At 42.5% G+C, this 17,572-nt stretch overlaps 1 protein-coding gene across 1 annotated transcript; it reads left to right on the top strand.

Annotated features, from left to right (window-relative positions):
- The first annotated feature begins 601 nt into the window (after positions 1–601).
- Positions 602–16,562, top strand: il20rb (interleukin 20 receptor subunit beta). Its single transcript, XM_021612641.3, has 7 exons — positions 602–1,208; positions 2,333–2,456; positions 3,298–3,488; positions 4,361–4,485; positions 11,295–11,448; positions 14,915–15,066; positions 15,233–16,562. The coding sequence occupies exons 1-7, from the start codon at positions 1,145–1,147 to the stop codon at positions 15,410–15,412; spliced, it is 990 nt and encodes a 329-aa protein (XP_021468316.3). The 5' UTR covers positions 602–1,144; the 3' UTR covers positions 15,413–16,562.
- Positions 16,563–17,572: the final 1,010 nt, after the last annotated feature.

Here is a 17,572-nt window from a genome sequence, read left to right as displayed (position 1 = left end):
ATCTCCAAATTAGTATATTTTTATTACATTTATTTAACTAGGCAAGTCAGTTAAGAACAAATTGTTATTTTCAATGATGGCCTAGGAACAGTGTTCAGCCTCAGGAACAGAATGACAGATTTTTACCTTGTTAGCTCGGGGATTCAATCTTGCAACCTTTCAGTTACTAGTCCAACACTCTAACCACTAGGCTACCTGCCACCTCAAAATCAAAATGTTTTGATAGTATCTTGAAATATCGACTTAGTATCTCTGATTTTTTAAAACATTTTTAGATAGTAAAAAAAATGGTGCTAGAAACTAGATGTTTCCTCCATAGAAATGGTGCAACATTGACGCTAACAAATCTGCGTTCGTTTTTTCATTACAACAATCATTATCTGGGTGATTTTCTAGGTGCACTGGCTCCCCCAAATTAGAATTTCACGTCGCACCAAAAAAGTAATTAGGAGCATATGCGACCAAAATGGTCACACTTTATAGCCCTACGTGCACGCACACACGCACACGCACACACACACACACACAGTTATGGGAGGGAGTGATCATAACCAGTCTGACAGGCTTAACCATATTTTCACCCTCAGCATCCAGCCAAGCCATACCAGTCATTTTTTTAGACTCGCATCAGCACATCACACCTTTCCTCTCTCAAACACACACACTTTTATAAGCTTTACCTACATAACCACTCTCTCAGACGCACCATAAAATGCTATTGATATGTCTTTCACATAAAAACACACATTTATAACAAAACTATTTATGTATTCTCGCAAACACATTCTGAGGTCATATGACAAGCCTTTTACAGGAGACACAGTGGGACAGCAAAGGAAGTGTGGCAGAGGAACCATCACAAGGACAGAGAAGAGTGCTAGGATCACAGTCATAGGAGAGGTCCCACTCCGTCTGAGGAAAGTTTGAGTTACAGTTGGTATAACAGTCTGCAGTGATCATGTTACAGTCGCAACAAGAACGATCAATGGACAACGAGATGACTATATTGCAAACATAAAAGCAGTGATCACACTATTCCTGGGATTGTTTGTATTACGATCAAATTAGTGGTGAGAGACGGTCAACACAGTGATTGCACACTTGATCACAGCAGTGCTCCTACTCTTCTCCATACAGAGGGGCTATGAGACTGAGAAGGAGCTTTTTTGACAGCCAGTTAATACTTGTCCTCAACATCGTCACAAACTGTAAGTACTGCAGCAACACACACTGTCCTGCTGTTTAACAGCATAGGAAGAAGTTTCCCCAAACTGCTGATGTAGGATCAGATATTATTTTCATCCCCCAATGGTTAAGGTTAGCATTGGGGTAGTGTGATTTGATCCTAGAGCTGCAGTTAGGTGCAACTTCTACCTCAAGCCTATTTATCAGTCATCCTATTTACAGTATGTTAATTTCTAAATGTTATACTGTACATGGAACCAATGGAAAATAAAGTAACAGACAGCAGAAGCATAAGGTGTAGTGTGCTTGTATCCTGATAGGGGTATGTCATCCAAGGTGGTGGACGATGACCATTGGAATACATTTATGTTCTCATGTGCCAGATTCACGTGTGCCAGATCCACGTCCTCCCCAATTAAGGTGCCACCAACCTCCTGTGGTGCATATATATATATATATAACATGTCCATTAAAGGTAGATGACAATTAACAAGTTCTTGAAGGAGAAAAACAGAATTTTGCCTGAGGGAAAGGGTGCAACATACCGTTAATGCCCTGGCTGACATACTTGGAAACTTGAGACTCCTCTGTGTGTGTGTGTCACAGGATACATAACACTTTTTACCCTAGGCTAAACCGCTTGCAAGTGGGTTTAGAATGCTGTGAATGTGTTTACATGTGTGCTAAAGCATTTGTGCACTTAAATCTACAGTATGTGTTTGTGAACAAGACAACAGGGCTTCTGTGTGCTTAGAACATGTATTCATATAAAGACTGGATTCTGTCAAACTTGCACTGATCAAGGAAAGATAGACACATAGCACTCACTCATACCAAAGACTAAAAATGGGACCTGATGCATCTTTGCTTTGCACTCAGCATTCCCCTCCTGTCCAGGGGGTGTACTAGTACATCCAGCTGCCTCACGCTACAGAAACAGGAGATAGGCTTCTGCTACTACGAGCTGTTCCGGCTCGCACAAGCTAAAGCTTGACACTTAATCAGCTTGGAATATTGCAGTTATTTGTTTTTAGCAAGGGGCTATGTTTTAATAGTGAATTTGATCACTGTTGTAGGCATGTCTGTTTGTCAAACACCTAATCACATTGCATAGTTTTACATTGACTGTTTATCTGTTTAATTTCAGATGCCTGGCTGCTGCCATCGCCGTGGGGAATTTCCATGGAGTCTGTAAATATGAGGCACTTGCTCAAGTGGCGGCGTCAACAGTCTCCTTGCAGTTCTGTCATCTACTCTGTGCAGTTCCAGGGGTGAGTCAATCACTTCTGAAACATTACAGGAATGTTCACACACATTGACGAGAATACTGCTGTTCCCAATTCTGCTAAATGGACTTTCTCTGACTTTTTCACTTTCACTCATCCTTTTACTCTCGCTGATTGGCGGTGAACTGTACACTGAGAATGCAGCCCAGGCAGTGGGCTAAAAACCTGTAACAATTGAATTAGATGAGACACCCCCCCTTCTAAATTACTATCCCCTGTTGCTAAATAGCACCAGTTGTGACATTTGTCTCTTCTTAAACCAGACGCAATGTCCTCTAAAATAGTCATAAATCGTGTGATGTCTCAAAAATGTCAGTTTTATCAATACCCAAGAGAAGGAGGAAATTATACAAATATGAAGTAAACAGAGCAATGTTACACTTGCTAATTGCAAGCTGCAGTTTTTTAATTTACAAGACACTTTTATCCAGAGCGACTTATAGTTTAAGATAGCTAGGTGAGACAACCACATATCACAGTCATAGTGAGAAAACCTTTTCCTCAATAAAACACCTTTCTTACTATGACTGTGCTATGTGGTTATCTCACCTAGCTCTGGATAACAACATCTTCTAAATTACAAACATGTCAAATGTAAATAAAAAAATTTGAGACATCACACTATTTGTTTGTACGTTTTTAGGGGACATTGCGTCTGGTTTACGAAGGGGGTGGTAACTGAGAAGATGTAAAGGGTAGTTAACCACAAGCATGTGAAAATATGAAACATTCATGTCAAAAATATTTATCATGTAGACAATAAACATTGGCTCTGGGTATAATGTGTCAATATGAGCTGGCTAATGTATTTCCATGTGTTCTGTAGGGAATTTGAGCTGAGGATCTTGAATGGAAGTTGGGAGGACGCGGTTGGTTGTCAGCGGGTCACACGGACGGAGTGCGACCTGACCTTTGACCTTGGTTCTGACTCAGACTACAACATCCGCGTGCGGGCAGAGTGCGGAAGGCGTGTGTCACCGTGGGCTGAGCTCGGGAGGCCATTCAACAGGAGAGAGAGTGAGTCATTGTGGGATATCTACGTCCATATACTCTTTTTTGATGCCATGGCAATAGTTGTTTTTATGTTTTTTTATTTTTATGTTCATTTTATGTTTCCTTCATCCATCCAAGGAAAAAACGACCAACTGGAGATATTATAAACATGAATGAATCTATACAGCATTTGTACTAACATTAGCTGAAGACAAAACACTTACCCAAGTGCACAACAGCCATACAAAATGCCAAAACATTTAAACAAGCGGCCTTCTGGTCATCATTATGACAATACCGTGTCCGATTAGTATGTGAAAATAAAAAATAATTGTACATTTTAAATCCAGGATATAATACTTATTTTCAACCCTGTATCACAAAGAATTGTGAAATAGACACAAATTGCCTATTGGAAATGGGTGTAATGTACACAAATGCTTTATGAAGAAAGAAAATTGCGTTGTGATGAAAATCCTGTAATAGACATGAAAAAGTGGACTTTTTCATGTGCCTGTCACGAATTTCAATAAGTAATTTGTGTCTATTTGTGATAGTGTGTTGCTTATTTCGGCTTTAATCTAGGATGAATTTGCTGCACACTATTGAGGAAGAGAGTTGTCTTTTCAGACCCACATGTGTTTGACTACAGCTGATAATCAGACAAGAGAACGCTGACAGGCTGTACCAAAATTAACGAATGGCGTGGAACAGCCTAATTGCACATTAGATGAAGCTTTCTCAGTATGCATGAGCGTAGTATGTTTCTATTTCTTCCGTTTTTACTAAACAGTATGTTCTAGGTAACATGGTTAGCACACAGTATGTAGTAGGCAAGAATGATTTCAGACACAGCCTATGTTTGTAACTTACTATGACTTTCATCTTTCACACAGCAATCCTGACGGTGCCAGCTATAACTGTGACCACCATGGGTGATGCTCTTCAGGTGACTTTCAAAGGCCTTCCCCTGACCGTGGGAGTGACTGTGACTATCTGGAAGAGAGGCGAGTTGGTCAGGGTGAGGATATTACATGTACAGTATATTATAGTCTTGCAGGGATTTTTCTGCCATTGAAATCCTTGGGCGGGCCTCTAAGCGTTTTTTGGGGTCACCTAAGTTCAAACAGTGTAAAAAAAATAAAAAATAATAAGATACAAAATAAAAGCTAGACAGTCAGGGAGAATTGAAAATACAAAAAGCAATGAATTTAGCAGTTTTGATTTTGTTGTTATGTTTGTGCAAAATAACACAATATCAGCTATGGAAAAATGCATAGAATTGCAGGAAATTAGCTTTAAAACAGAAAAAAAAATGCTCTCCTCTCCATGGCAGAATATGTAGTATTACAGGAACTGTGCATTAAAACAAAACAAACCTTATCTCAGCTCCATAGAGAAATGTGTAGAGTTGCAGGAAATTGGCATAAAAATGTTAAAATGTATATCAAATCAAATCAAATGTTATTTGTCACAAACACATGGTTAGCAGATGTTAATGCGAGTGTAGCGAAATGCTTGTGCTTCTAGTTCTGACAGTGCAGTAATAACCAACGATTAATCTAATATAACAATTATACAATTACTACCTTATACACACAAGTGTAAAGTGATAAAGAATATGTACATAAAGATGAGTGAGTGATGGTACAGAACGGCATAATGGCATAAAAGTGGCATAGTTTAAAGTGGCTAGTGATACATGTATTACATAAAGATGGCAAGATGCAGTAGATGGTATAGAGTACAGTATATACATATACATACAGTGGGGCAAAAAAGTATTTAGTCAGCCACCAATTGTGCAAGTTCTCCCACTTAAAAAGATGAGAGAGGCCTGACATTTTCATCAAAGGTACACTTCAACTATGACAGACAAAATGAGAAAAAAAATCCAGAAAATCACATTGTAGGTGTCACGTTCTGACCTTTATTTCCTTTGTTTTGTCATTATTTAGTATGGTCAGGGCATGAGTTGGGGTGGGCAGTCTGTTTGTTTTTCTATGATTTTGGGATTTCTATGTTTCGGCCTAGTATGGTTCTCAATCAGAGGCAGGTGTCATTAGTTGTCTCTGATTGAGAATCATACTTAGGTAGGCTGGGTTTCACTGTTTGTTTGTGGGTGTTTGTTTCCGTGTCTGTGTTTTTCACCACACGGTACTGTCGTTCGTTTCACGTTTATTGTTTTTGTATCAGTTGTGTTCATGTTGAGTATTTCTTATTAAAAGAACCTTGGACACTTACCACGCCGCATATTGGCACTCCGATCCTTCTCGCCTCTCCTCTTCAGACGAAGAGGAGGAAAACCTTTACAGTAGGATTTTTAATGAATTTATTTGCAAATTATGGCAGAAAATAAGTATTTGGTCACCTACAAACAAGCAAGATTTCTGGCTCTCACAGACCTGTAACTTCTTCTTTAAGAGGCTCCTCTGTCCTCCACTCGTTATCTGTATTAATGGCACCTGTTTAACTTGTTATCAGTATAAAATACACCTGTCCACAACCTCAAACAGTCACGCTACAAACTCCACTATGGCCAAGACCAAAGAGCTGTCAAAGGACACCAGAAACAAAATTGTAGACCTGCACCAGGCTGGGAAGACTTAATCTGCAATAGGTAAGCAGCTTGGTTTGAAGAAATCAACTGTGGGAGCAATTATTAGGAAATGGAAGATATACAAGACCACTGATAATCTCCCTCGATCTGGGGCTCCATGCAAGATCTCACCCCGTGGGGTCAAAATGATCACAAGAACGGTGAGCAAAACTCCCAGAACCCCACGTGGGGACCTAGTGAATGACCTGCAGAGAGCTGGGACCAAAGTAACAAAGCCTACCATCAGTAACACACTACGCCGCCAGGGACTCAATTCCTGCAGTGCCAGACGTGTCCCCCTACTTAAGCCAGTACATGTCCAGGCCCGTCTGAGGTTTGCTAGAAAGCATTTGGATGATCCAGAAGAAGATTGGGAGAATGTCATATGGTCAGATGAAACCAAAATATAACTTTTTGGTAAAAACTCAACTCGTCGTGTTTGGAGGACAAAGAATGCTGAGTTGCATCCAAAGAACACCATTCCTACTGTGAAGCATGGGGGTGGAAACATCATGCTTTGGGACTGTTTTTCTGCAAAGGGACCAGGACGACTGATCCGTGTAAAGGAGAGAATGAATGGGGCCATGTATCATGAGATTTTGAGTGAAAACCTCCTTTCATCAGCAAGGGCATTGAAGATGAAACGTGGCTGGGTCTTTCAGCATGACAATGATCCCAAACACACCGCCCGGGCAACGAAGGAGTGCCTTCGTAAGAAGCATTTCAAGGTCCTGGAGTGGCCTAGCCAGTCTTCAGATATCAACCCCATAGAAATTCTTTGGAGGGAGTTGAAAGTCCGTGTTGCCCAGCAACAGCCCCAAAACATCACTGCTCTAGAGGAGATCTGCATGGAGGAATGGGCCAAAATACCAGCAACAGTGTGTGAAAACATTGTGAAGACTTACAGAAAACGTTTGGCCACTGTCATTGCCAACAAAGGGTATATAACAAAGTTTTCAGATAAACTTTTGTTATTGACCAAATGCTTATTTTCCACCATAATTTGCAAATAAATTCATAAAAAATCCTACAATATGATTTTCTTCTAATTTTGTCTGTCATAGTTGAAGTGTACTTATGATGAAAATTACAGGCCTCTCATCTTTTTAAGTGGGAGAATGTGCACAATTGGTGGCTGACTAAATACTTTTTTTGCCCCACTGTATAAGATGAGTAATGTATGGTGTGTAAACATTATATTAAGTGGCATTGTTTAAAGTGGCTAGTGATACATTTTTAACATCAATTTACATCAAAATACATTATTAAAGAGAGCTGGAGTTGAGTCAGTATGTTGGCAGCAGACACTCAATGTTAGTGGTGGCTGTTTAACATTCTGATGGCCTTGAGATAGAAGCTGTTTTTCAGTCTCTCGGTCCCTGTTTTGATGCACCAATACTGACCTCGCCTTCTGGATGGTAGTGGGGTGAACAGGCAGTGGCTCGGGTGGTTGTTGTCTTTGATGATCTTTATGGCCTTCCTGTGACATCGGGTGGTGTAGGTTTCCTGGAGGGCAGGTACTTTGCCCCCGGTGATGTGTTGTGCAGACCTCACTAACCTCTGGAGAGCATTACGGTTGTGGGCGGAGCCGTTGCCGTACCAGGCGTGGATACAGCCTGACAGGATGCTCTCGATTGTGCATCTGTAAAAATTTGTGAGTGCTTTTGGTGACAAGCCGAATTTCTTCAGCCTCCTGAGGTTGAAGAAGTGCTGCTGCGCCTTCTTCACAAAGCTGTCTGTGTGGGTGGACCAATTCAGTTTGTCCGTGATGTGTACGCCGAGGAACTTAAAACTTACTACCCTCTCCACTACTGTCCTGTCGATGTGGATGGGGGGGTGCTCCCTCTGCTGTTTCCTGAAGTCCACGATCATCTCCTTTGTTGACGTTGAGTGTGAGGTTATTTTCCTGACACCACACTCCGAGGGCCCTCACCTCCTCCCTGTAGGTCGTCTCGTCGTTGTTGGTAATCAAGCCTACCACTGTAGTGTCGTCCGCAAATTTGATGATTGAGTTGGAGGCGTGCATGGCCACGCAGTCATGGGTGAACAGGGAGTACAGGAGAGGGCTCAGAACGCACCCTTGTGGGGCCCCAGTGTTGAGGATCAGCGGGGTGGAGATGTTGTTACCTTCCCTCACCACCTGGGGGCGGCCCGTCAGGAAGTCCATTACCCAGTTGCACAGGGCGGGGTTGAGACCCAGGGTCTCGAGCTTGATGACGAGTTTGGAGGGTACTATGGTGTTAAATGCTGAGCTGTAGTCGATGAACAACATTCTCACATAGGTATTCCTCTTGTCCAGATGGGTTAGGGCAGTGTGCAGTGTGGTTGCGATTGCGTTGTCTGTGGACCTATTCGGGCGGTAAGCAAATTGGAGTGGGTCTAGGGTGTCAGGTAGGGTGGAGGTGATATGGTCCTTGACTAGTCTTTCAAAGCACTTCATGATGACGGAAGTGAGGGTAACGGGGTGGTAGTCGTTTAGCCCAGTTACCTTAGCTTTCTTGGGAACAGGAACAATGGTGGCCCTCTTGAAGCATGTGGGGACAGCAGACTGGGATAAGGATTGATTGAATATGTCCGTAAACACACCAGCCAGCTGGTCTGCGCATGCTCTGAGGACGTGGCTGGGGATGCCGTCTGGGCCTGCAGCCTTGCGATGGTTAATACGTTTAAATGTTTTACTCGCGTCGGCTGCAGTGAAGGAGAGTCCGCAGGTTTTTTGGTAGCGGGCCGTGTCAGTGGCACTGTATTGTCCTCAAAGCGAGCAAAGAAGTTATTTAGTCTGTCTGGGAGCAAGACATCCTGGTCCGCGACAGGGCTGGTTTGCTTTTTGTAACCCGTGATTACTGTAGGGCAGGGTCATACCGCTTGTGTCTGAGCCGTTGAATTGCAACTCTACTTTGTCTCTATACTGACGCTTAGCTTGTTTGAGTGCCTTGCGTAGGGAATAGCTACACTGTTTGTATTCGGTCATGTTTCTGGTCACCTTGCCCTTGTTAAAAGCAGTGGTTCTCGCTTTCAGTTTCGCGCGAATGCTGCCATCAATCCACGGTTTCTGGTTTGGGAATCTACACCGGCAATACAGAGACCTCAAAAATGTTCTCTAAAATTCAGCCGCACCTATGGGACAACAGCGGCCATTGCCACTCCCCCCAGCCACACCTAACATTCAAGCCCCTTTTTAATCTAGAGCAGGGGTTCCCAAACTTTTATAGTCCCGTATCTCTTTAAACAACCTCCATTGTGTATCCATCCCTTCAAACATTCAACCTCCAGCTCTGTACCTCCTCTAGCACCAGTGCACTCTAAAGTGTTATTTTTTGCCATCATTGTAAGCCTGCCACACACACACTATACGATACATTTATTAAACATAAGAATGAGTGTAATAATAAATAATAAATCATGTTGCTCTTTGTTTAACCATCTTACATATAAAAGGTGAGCCTGATTGGGCTTATTGGGTTCACCTGGTGTATGACTATTTAGGTCCTCTGTGGACTGGGCTGGTTGCTCAGGCCTCTTGTTTTGTTTAGTGATTCATGTGCCAGTGCGTTGGTTTTTAAATATTTTTTTATATATTTTTATTTATTTATTTTTTCTGTGTAAGCTTCAGTAAATGTTCTGGATTTATCCTCACCTCTGCCTGCTGTGTTTCTCTGGACCTGGGTCCAATTTTGTACGAGACTTATTGTCACAATTTCGATGAGGCGCTCTTGTTCAGATATCGGTAAGTGGACTGGAGGCAGGGCATGAAAAGGATAACGAATCCAGTTCTTTGGGTCATCCGTTATGGGGAAGTACCTGCGTAATTGCGCACCCAACTCACTCGGGTGCTTTGCTATATCACATTTGACATTGTCCGTAAGCTTGAGTTCATTTGCACACAAAAAAATCATACAATGATGGAAAGACCTGTGTGTTGTCCTTGCAGACAGAGAAGAGCTCCAACTTCTTAATCATAGCCTCAATTTTGTCCCGCACATTGAAAATAGTTGCGGAGAGACCCTGTAATCCTAAATTCAAATCATTCAGGTGAGAAAAAAACATCACCCAGAAAGGCCAGTCGTGTGAGAAACTCGTCATCATGCAAGCGATCAGACAAGTGAAAATTATGGTCAGTAAAGGAAACTTCAATTTAAAAAAAACGTGTCAATACTTTGCCCCTTTGAAAACTAGCGCATGTTGTAAAAGTGTTACATGGTCACTGCCCATATCATTGCATAGTGCAGAAAATACACAAGAGTTCAGGCCCTTGCTTTAACAAGGTTAACCATTTTCACTGTAGTGTCCAAAATGTATTTCAAGCTGTCAGGCATTCCCTTGGCAGCAACAGCCTCTCGGTGCATACTGCAGTGTACCCAAGTGGCGTCGGGAGCAATTGCTTGCACGCACGTTCGTGTTACCACTCCACTATGTCTCCCTGTCATGGATTTTGACCACCAAAGTCCATTTGATGTCACAAAACTGTCCAGTACTTTAAAAAATATATAATCTCCTGTTGTCCTGGTTTCCAGTGGTTTGCAGAGGTCTTCCTTAATTGACTCCCCATAAAAGTAACAGACTTATACCAGGAGCTGTGCCAGGCCCGCCACATCTGTTGACTCATCCAGCTGTAACGCATAGAATTCACTGGCTTGTATGCGAAGCAGTAATTGTTTCAAAACATCTCCTGCCATGTCACGGATGCGTCGTGAAACAGTGTTGTTTGATGAAGGCATTGTCTAATATAAATGTTTTTGGCCTTTTCACCCCAGCATTGTCCCAGCCATATCCGCGCAGCAGGAAGAATTAAGTCCTCCACAATAGTATGGGGCTTGCCTGTTCTAGCCACTTCTTATTAATGGTATCTGTTTGTTTTTTTATTCATGTCTTACTACTTGAAAGTCGTTTTATTCTCGCTCAAAAACTCCTGTGGCTTATAAATGGACTGTTTGAAAATGTGAAAAAAAAAGTTTTACGTGTGAATCACATTTTTATTTGGCGTACCCCCGACGGTGTTGCACATACCCCTGGGTTGGGAATACCTGGTCTAGACAACCCTGTCATGTATTGTGTGTTGGGAGAGATTGGAGCTTGATGTGTGGGGGATGCCTAGGGATTGGAGCAAGGGATTGGTTTGGAATTGGTCCTAAAGGTAGGTAGAACAATAATGATCTCCTCCCTATAGAATTCACTTCAAGCAGTGGTTGAGTTTTCTCTTCAGCAGCGTCTCACTGTGCTCTGTTTTCTAGGGCAAGTCCTCCTTGCGTGTGATCACAGTGCAACAGAATCCGCTCCACATCGACGCCCTGCAGGAGGGAGCAGTGTACTGCGTCAAAGCCCAGGCCCATCTGGACACCCACAGCAAAAGCAGCAGCACTGACACACAGTGTGTCTCCATCACAGGTGGGCTGCAAATGATAATACACACTCATAGACACACACATACAGTACATCTGCATGTGCTCACACGTTCTATTAAATATATTGATCATTTATTGATCCTTCAAACCAGATAGACCTTTGGCAATTGGTCCTTCGAGACAGATATGGCCTTTTTTTTAACACACACAATGATCAGGCAATGGCATACTTTACCATTATGTGTACCGTGGAAAGAGATCCAAAACATAACGTCTTGTATCTATTTCACGTGCGCATACATTTCAAACACACACCAACCACACACACATAGGGATTTTCAATCGTCTCTGTGCACTTTGTAACTGTTCTAGCTTTATACTGGAAGAGTAATGCATAAAAAAATCTGCAAATCATGGAAACCTTGCGATGGATACAGACGCCTTGACTTTTTCCACATTTTGTTACCTTAAAGCCTTGTTCTAAAATTGATTAAATAGTTTTTTTCCCTGATTAAAAATAAAGAAAATAAAAATAAAAACCTTATTTACTATTACTTTGCTATGAGACTCAAAATTGATTGCAGGTGCATCCTGTTTACATTGATCATCCTCAAGATGTTTCTACAACTTGATTGGAGTCAACCTTTGGTCAATTCAAATGATTGGACATGATTTGGAAAGGCACACACCTGTCGATATAAAGTCCCACAGTTGAAAGTGCATGGCAGAGCAAAAAAACAAGCCATGAGGTCGAAGGAATTGTCTGAGCCCTGAGGGTAAGGGTACCCAAAACATTTCTGCAGCATTGAAGGTCTCCACATTCCTGCAGTAAGCCTGAAAATTCAAATCAAATTGTATTAGTCACATGCGCTGAATACAACAGGTCAAATCAAATCAATGTTTATTTGTCACAAATACAACAGGTGTAGTAGGCCTTACAGTGAAATGCTTACTCACAGACTCTAACCAATAGTGCAAAAAAAGGTATTAGGTGAACAATAGGTAAGTAAAGAAATAAAAATCACAGTAAAAAGACAGTGAAAAATAACAGTTGTGAGGCTATATACAGTAGCGAGGCTATAACAGTAGCGAGACTACATACAAGCACCAGTTAGTCAGGCTGATTGAGGTAGTATAGAGTAGCTGTAGCGTAAAAGAGGGGTTGGCGGGTGGTGGGTGGCGGGACACAATGCAGATAGCCCGGTTAGCCAATGTGCGAGGGCACTGGTTGGTCGGGCCAATTGAGGTAGTATGTACATGAATGTATAGTTAAAGTGACTATGCATATATGATAAACAGAGAGTAGCAGCAGCTTAAAAGAGGGGTTAAGGGGGGGGCACACAATGCAAATAGTCCGGGTAGCCATTTGATTACCTGTTCAGGAGTCTTATGGCTTGGGGGTAAAAGCAGTTGAGAATACTTTTTGTCCTAGACTTGGCACTCAGGTACCACTTGCCATGCAGTAGTAGAGAGAACAGTCTATGACTGGGGTGGCTGGGGTCTTTGACCATTTTTAGGGCCTTCCTCTGACACCGCCTGGTGTAGAGGTCCTGGATGGCAGGCAGCTTGGCCCCAGTGATGTACTGGGCCGTACGCACTACCCTCTATAGTGCCTTGCAGTCGGAGGCCTAGCAATTACCATACCAGGCAGGGATGCAACCAGTCAGGATGCTCTCGATGTTGCAGCTGTAGAACCTTTTGAGGATCTCAGGACCCATGCCAAATATTTTTAGTTTCATGAGGGGGAATAGGCTTTGTTATGCCCTCTTCATGACTGTCTTGGTGTGTTTGGACCATTCTAGGTGTGTTTGGACCATTCTAGTTGTTGGTGATGTGGACACCAAGGAACTTGAAGCTCTCAACCTGCTCCACTACAGCCCCGCCGATGAGAATGGGGCCGTGCTCGGTCCTCCTTTTCCTGTAGTTCACAATCATCTCCTTAGTCTTGGTCACGTTGAGGGATAGGTTGTTATTCTGGCACCACCCGGCCAGGTCTTTGACCTCCTCCCTATAGGCTGTTGGTGATCAGGTCTACCACTGTTGCGTCATCTGCAAACTTAATGATGGTGTTGGAGTCGTGCCTGGCCTGGCCATGCAGTCGTGGGTGAACAGGGTGTACAGGGAGGCCCGTCAGGAAGTCCAGGATCCAGTTGCAGAGGGAGGTGTTTAGTCCCAGGATCCTTAGCTTAGTGATGAGCTTTGAGGGTACTATGATGTTTAACGCTGAGCTGTAGTCAATGAATTGCATTCTCACATAGGTGTTCCTTTTGTCCAGGTGGGAAAGGGCAGTGTGGAGTGAAATAGAGATTGCATCATCTCTGGATTTGTTTGGGTGGTATGAAAATTGGAGTGGGTCTAGGGTTTCTGGGATAATGGTGTTGATGTGAGCCATTACCAGCCTTTCATCCTCATTCTTAAATCCATCATCTGTCATTCTTAAATGGAAGAAGTCTGGAACCACCAAGACTCTTCCTAGAGCTGGCCACCTGGCCAAACTCAGCCAAGAACCTGATGGTCACTCTGACAGAGCTCCAGAGTTCCTCTGTGGAGATGGGAGAACCTTCCAGAAGGACAATTATCTCTGCAGCACTCCACCACACAGGCCTTTTTGGTAGAGTGGCCAGACGGAAGCCACTCCTCAGTAAAAGGCACATGATAGCCTGCTTGGAGTTTTCCAAAAAGCACCTAAAGGACTCTCAGACCATGAGAAACAAAATTCTCCGGTCTGATAAAACCCAGATGGAACTCTTGGGCCTGAATGCCAAGCGTCACATCTGGAGGAAACCTGGTGGTGGCAGCATCCTGCTGTGGGAGAGACTCGCACCGAGGATTGGGGGAAAGATGAACGGAGCAAAGTACAAAGAGATCCTTGATGAAATCCTGTTCCAGAGCGCTCAGGACCTCAGACTGGGGCTAAGGTTCACCTTCCATCATGACAATGACCCTAAGCACACAGCCAAGTCAACACGAGTGGCTTCTGGACAAGTCTCTGAATGTCTGAGTGGCCCAGCGAGAGCCCGGACTTGAACCCAATCTAACATCTCTGGAGAGACCTGAACATGGCTGTGCAGCAACACTCCCCATCCAACCTGACAGAGCTTGAAAGGATCTGCAGAAAATAATGTGAGAAACTCCACCAAATACAGATGTGCCAAGCTTGTAGCATCATACCCAAGAAGACTCGAGGCTGTAATTGCTGCTAAAGGTTCTTCAACAAAGGACTGAGTAAAGGGTCTGAATAGTTATGTAAATGTGATATCAGTTTTTTTTTTCCACAACTTTGCAAATATTTCTGTAAAGCTGATTTTCTTTGTCATTATGGGGTAGTGTGTGTAAATTGATGGAAAAAATGTTTTTAATCCATTTTAGAATAAGGCTGTAACGTAACAAAATGGGGGAAAAAGTCAAGGGGTCTGAATTCTTTCCAAATGCACTCTATTGCGCTCTCATGCTACTCTCATGCTATTACATTAATAACAGTAAGACAAATATTGTCATTGTGTTCAAAGGTCCTGGACCTACCTGGCTTAAGCCCACAACAGTGACTGTTATCGTGGTGATATTAGCCGGCCTGGTGTTTTGTCTCTCTTGGTCAGTAACCCACTGTAGGCCAGAGGCCTGCTACGCCTATTTCCGCAAGGAGCCACAGCCCACTGCACTGGTGAGTCCTGCAATGATTGGTCATTATCGCTCTCTCTCTCTGCCCGTGCAAGGCATTGTTGAGCATGAGTCCAGTGCCTGTAGACATATTGTAAACATTGATGTTTTCAAAGGAGACCAACATACAATTGCAATCTCTCTCTTTTCTCGGTTCCTGGTATCTGTAGCTCCTTGATTGGCCACTCACAAGAGTCAAGATCTATCCCCAAGATGAGCTTCGTGAGCCAATCCATGCAGTCCTTTTAAGTGAGCTGCAAAGAGAACTGAGAACTGAGCCATCCAGTCAATTGGATAAGTGGACACAATCTATATGTTCAGAAGGCACAGACAGACCATATCAAGTTTGATTGATACTGTAGGTTAATAAGAATGGTCAGAAGTGACGAGTCTGGATTGGAGAAGTCAGGAGGCCGGGAGTTGTTCGGAGGGAGACAGAAGGGTCTTGTGTGGCTCAGTTGGTTAGGGCAGTGATGCTTATAACTCCAGGGTTGTGGGTTTGATTCCCATGAGGGACCAGCATGAAAAGTGAATGCACTCACTTCTGTAAGTCTGCTAAATGACAAATGTCAATGTACAATTTAGTATTTGTGTTCTAGATAAGTCAGAGATGAATATGGGTGAGTCTCCAAATATAGGAACTTTATTTACATCATGATATGTTCTAATTCAATCTAAGACAATAACAAAGTCATTGTTTATATACTATTTCTATTAACAGCTGGCTATTCCAAACCATGACTCCGAAAATAAAGCAATGAATGATTTTAGTAATTTTTATTTCAGTAGAACATCTTGACTTGTTTTATCGAAAGATACTGATCTGATTATTAGTTTAGTTTATTTTTAAACTTCTTTAAAAAAAAAATGATTTCACTACCGTAATACACACACACTAAAAGCCTGTAGAATGAATGTACCTTAAGCCACACCCCTACAAATATCACCAGGTGATGGGATTGCACCCCTCTACGTGGCCACATGGTGAATAGTCTGTTTGCAAAGATTTTGGAGAAAATTAGTGAGCAAGTTGGTAAATGTATGTATTGTATGTATGTATTTTCAAGAAGAAGTGTCACTACCTATCTAATATATCAATAAATATGTAAAGTACGGTTTTGGGACAAAAATATACAGTATGATTGCTGGGATGTACATCTGTCCAAATGAAAGATCGCCCTCCATATGTTAGCTATGGGGATTCTTTATTAAAGTCCAAAATAAGTCTAAATTGTCACAACCCAAACAATTGACACCAGTAGTGATGCGTGCGTCAGCTGTTTGTTCACCTGCACCCGCCCACAAATGCTAATAACCCTTCTGCAACCGGCAGCCTATATGTGATAAATGTACCTTTTTAGATAGGCCTATGTTTCTGCTTATGTTAGACATTTTTGTATGCATTTTGTGAGTCAACTTGTCTATATGTAGATACATGCAGCTTCTCTTCTATCATTACTTGTTGCTCTAGAAGACTAAATAAACCCTTGCTCACCGGAAGTTCTCTTTCGTCTCTTCTCTCATGCAAAACGTCCCCAAAGATCTTTACGGACCAGGGAGTGCAAAATGTTCAAATGACATCAGTTTGACAGTTTTCAGGAATTAAAAGCTGTGAAAACTACCCAACATGTTTCTGATCAAATGACAGTTTTGCTTGGATGCATTTTTTTGTGGTTGAAACACTATCAGCTTTTATGATGCTGATTAAGATAGCACCTTTACAGACAGTGCCTAAGCATGTATTCATTCTCTCAAGACACTGAAATAAATCAATTATATTTCTTCACTCCATAGTCAAAATGTACATTTGGTGTATGGTTTTAATGCAAGAAATGCTTAATTGTGCAGGAGTTAATATTATATTAGGCTACGTGAGAGGTTATGAAACCTACAGTCAGTGCCCAGACTTCAGTTACTTCTATTGAACCCATTTGATACAGTAGCCTACAGTTCCCTTGATGTGCCATTTTGAAGTCCCGTCTTGTGACTGTCACATTTGTATAGCGCCTCACAATCATCACACACAACATAGCCGGCTGGCACTGCTTTCACCATCTTTTGCCACTTCACCAAATCTTTCCCAAACATCCGGCTACTGTTCCAGCCCTCCCTCCTATATATTTTAAATTCTCGATTTCGCAGCTTTTCTCTTATTGAATTAAACGCCAACATTGTCCTTATTGCCTCAGTGGATCGACCTTAAACTTTTCTGCCCAAGTTCCCAAAAGTATTAGGCAATTGGTGTTTATTTGGCGAGTGTACAGTTAGGCCCTGAGCTTAGGCTACACACTAGTGCAAGGGACTGAGGGTTTTAAGTCAACCTGCGCATCACTAGACACCATAGAGATATACAGAGGTCTCATCTTTGTATCTGTGCCATTATAGCCTCAATGGTGGTGCCCGTGCTGTCATAAATGCCATCTCCATTTTAAAATAGCATGCACCATGCTCTAGAGACTGAGCTACAGAGGACCACCATGTGGGTAGTGGATAAGTGCATACTTCAGAAA

Source organism: Oncorhynchus mykiss, chromosome 8, assembly GCF_057628025.1.
Source record: "Oncorhynchus mykiss isolate SJ-2025 chromosome 8, ASM5762802v1, whole genome shotgun sequence".
NCBI classification, from domain to species: domain Eukaryota; kingdom Metazoa; phylum Chordata; class Actinopteri; order Salmoniformes; family Salmonidae; genus Oncorhynchus; species Oncorhynchus mykiss.
This window is presented reverse-complemented; position numbering and strand designations above follow the sequence as displayed.

Coding starts and splice junctions, on each gene's coding strand:
- il20rb (XM_021612641.3), top strand. CDS start 1,145: ATGAGACTGAGAAGGAGCTTTTTTGACAGCCAGTTAATACTTGTCCTC. Junction 11,449..14,914: donor ACAGTGTGTCTCCATCACAG/GTGGGCTGCAAA, acceptor TTGTGTTCAAAG/GTCCTGGACCTACCTGGCTT. Junction 15,067..15,232: donor AGCCACAGCCCACTGCACTG/GTGAGTCCTGCA, acceptor TGGTATCTGTAG/CTCCTTGATTGGCCACTCAC.